This window comes from Gavialis gangeticus, unplaced genomic scaffold (genome assembly GCF_001723915.1).
Source record: "Gavialis gangeticus isolate Ggan-Ray unplaced genomic scaffold, GavGan_comp1, whole genome shotgun sequence".
Lineage (NCBI taxonomy): Eukaryota > Metazoa > Chordata > Crocodylia > Gavialidae > Gavialis > Gavialis gangeticus.
The window spans coordinates 163,647,895-163,650,064 of NW_017729024.1; the positions used below are offsets into that span (position 1 = coordinate 163,647,895).

A 2,170-nucleotide genomic window follows, 5' to 3' on the forward strand; every position below is an offset into this window, starting at 1 on the left:
GATGTACACCTTGCTGGGGTTGTTTGACCACAGTACTCTTTCCTGCCATGGCAGGGGATCGGACTAGATGGATCTGCTCAGGTCCCTTCCGACCCTAGAAACTATGAGACTATGAAACTTTGCCCTAGCAGAGCTGGTGTTGGCCGCGCGCTTTGTTTTTGTGAGATCTGGGATCTGCTCCAACCGGTTTCCCAGGTCCCATGTGCGTCAGGCGGTTCTTGGGAGGACACAGCTCCTGTGGCTGTCTATATCCCAGGGCTGGCACCGTCTTGCCAGCACTTGCTTGCCCCTGTACCACCTATGCCGGGTGCCAGCAAGGGGCGGCTGCAGGAGCCTCCCAGCACTGCACTTGCTGCAGAGGCTGGGGGGAGTGCAGCCCTTGCAGCTGCACCAGGGCTTCTGTGCGCCCAGAGCGCTTTCTCCGGGCTGCACCTGCAGGCCACGCACCTGTGTGTACATGCTGTGGCCTCAGGCCAGCACATGCTCACCTTGCTCCATCCTTCCAGCAGCACACTGGGGCATGGCCTGGAGGGGGAGCTCGGGCACAGGAGAGGCAAGGGAGGCGGTAGATTGGAGGCAGGTGTGCCATGGGGGCCACGGGCCCTAGCCAAGCACAGGATGCGGAGGGGTGCAGGGGGCTCTAGGGAAGCTCCCAGAGGGTGGGGTGGGGTGCTATTGGACATCTGGGAGCCGCTGGTGGGTGCCTGAGCCTTGCACTCTCCCTGCAGCAGGTGGGGGGTCCCCCGTGCCCCCTACCACTGACAACACCGCAGGGGCAGGCACCAGTGGAGCACCTGAACCAGGTACCGCTTTGCAGGCAGCGCCTGCTGCCAGTTCCTGGTGTCTGTCTGCCTGGCTCTGGGGCTTGCTGGGCTGTGTGGGCTCTGCCTGACACGGCTGCGGTGCGGCTGCCTGCTGTCAGCCCGGGTCAGCGCAACCCAGGCCCTGCCTGCCAGATGCTCTGTGCTGTGGTGGCCTCTCCCTTCCCCACCAGAGGCCAGTAGTGGCTGGTGGCTGGGGGGCGGGGGTGGGAGATGCGGTGGTGATGGGCTGTACTCCAGGTGCTACTGTGGGGGGTCTCATAGGGGCTGGGTTTTTTTGGGGGGGTGGGCAGGCAGGGCTTGGGTTTGCTGGTGGCTCTTCCATCCCCCACCCACCTCCTGCTGCTTTTGGCCCTAGCCCTGGCCCTGTGGTGGTGCTGGTTTCTTGCCCCCACCCTCCTTCTGTTCCCTGGATGGGGGAGCTTGGCTGTTCCTGATTCAGGGGTGTATGGGGGTCCCTGGGAGTTGTGGCGGGTGCCTGAGCCCTGCAATCTCCCTGCAGACGATGGGGAAGCTTCTGTGACCCCTGTCCCTGATGGCCGTGCAAGGGCTGGTGCTGGCCAAGGACTTCGACCAGGTACCACTTGCCCTGCCCATGCCCTCTCCTCTCTTGGTGCCGGCTCTGTGGGCGGGCAGGCCATGTGTTCGGGTCCCCCCGGGTGCTCTGCTGGACCGGGCTCTGGATCTCTGCGTCCTGGCTGCAGCAGAGGCACAGTGTCCAGTGGTCCCTGGCACTAGCAGGTTGCAGGGGTGGACTTGGCAAAGGCAGGGGCTGGCAGCCAGGGACCTGTTGGTGCAGTGCCTGGGGAGGAGGCAGCTAGAGCAGTCAGGTCGGGCTGGTCCTAGAGCCAGTGGTGGAGCAAGGCTGGTGTGTTCAGCGGGGTGGCCTTGCCGGGGGTGGCTTGTGACCAGCCCATTATGTCAGGGATACCCCCACCCCCATGCACAGCCCTAGGTTCCTCCTCACAGCCTGTGCCTCTTGCAGGTAGCAGTAGCCCAGAGGGCACAGGTAAGACGCTGACAGGGGCAGGCCTGGGGGGAGGGTGCTGGGTACAAAGCTGTGGGATGGGGGAGGATGAAGGGGTGGACTTGCCACAGCACAGCTCATGCTCCCTCTTGCCTTTCCCTGGCCAGGGTCCGAAGCGCACCTGGGCTCCTCGTTTCAGGCAGGTGAGTGCCAGTGGCTCAGCTCCCCCTGACCACCCCCAGCCATGCCTAGCCTGCCTCGAAGCCCCCTCCCTTCCTTCCTTCCCAGCTCTAGCTTGTCCCAGCCTCCTGCAGCCTCTCTTCCCTGGTCTTGAGCACCCCCCACCCCCTCTGCAGGCAGCTCCCCCCTGCACCCCAGGGGT

General features: G+C 64.5%; 1 protein-coding gene across 1 annotated transcript in view; it reads left to right on the forward strand.

Annotated features, from left to right (window-relative positions):
• CA9 (carbonic anhydrase 9) overlaps positions 1–2,170 on the forward strand; it is a 24,493-nt gene that overhangs the window by 16,247 nt on the left and 6,076 nt on the right. Inside the window, exons 8-10 of the mRNA XM_019518007.1 lie at positions 729–803; positions 1,324–1,398; positions 1,956–1,991. Of these exons, the coding sequence (XP_019373552.1) occupies positions 729–803; positions 1,324–1,398; positions 1,956–1,991 (186 nt within the window). The remainder of the gene's footprint in view (positions 1–728; positions 804–1,323; positions 1,399–1,955; positions 1,992–2,170) is intronic.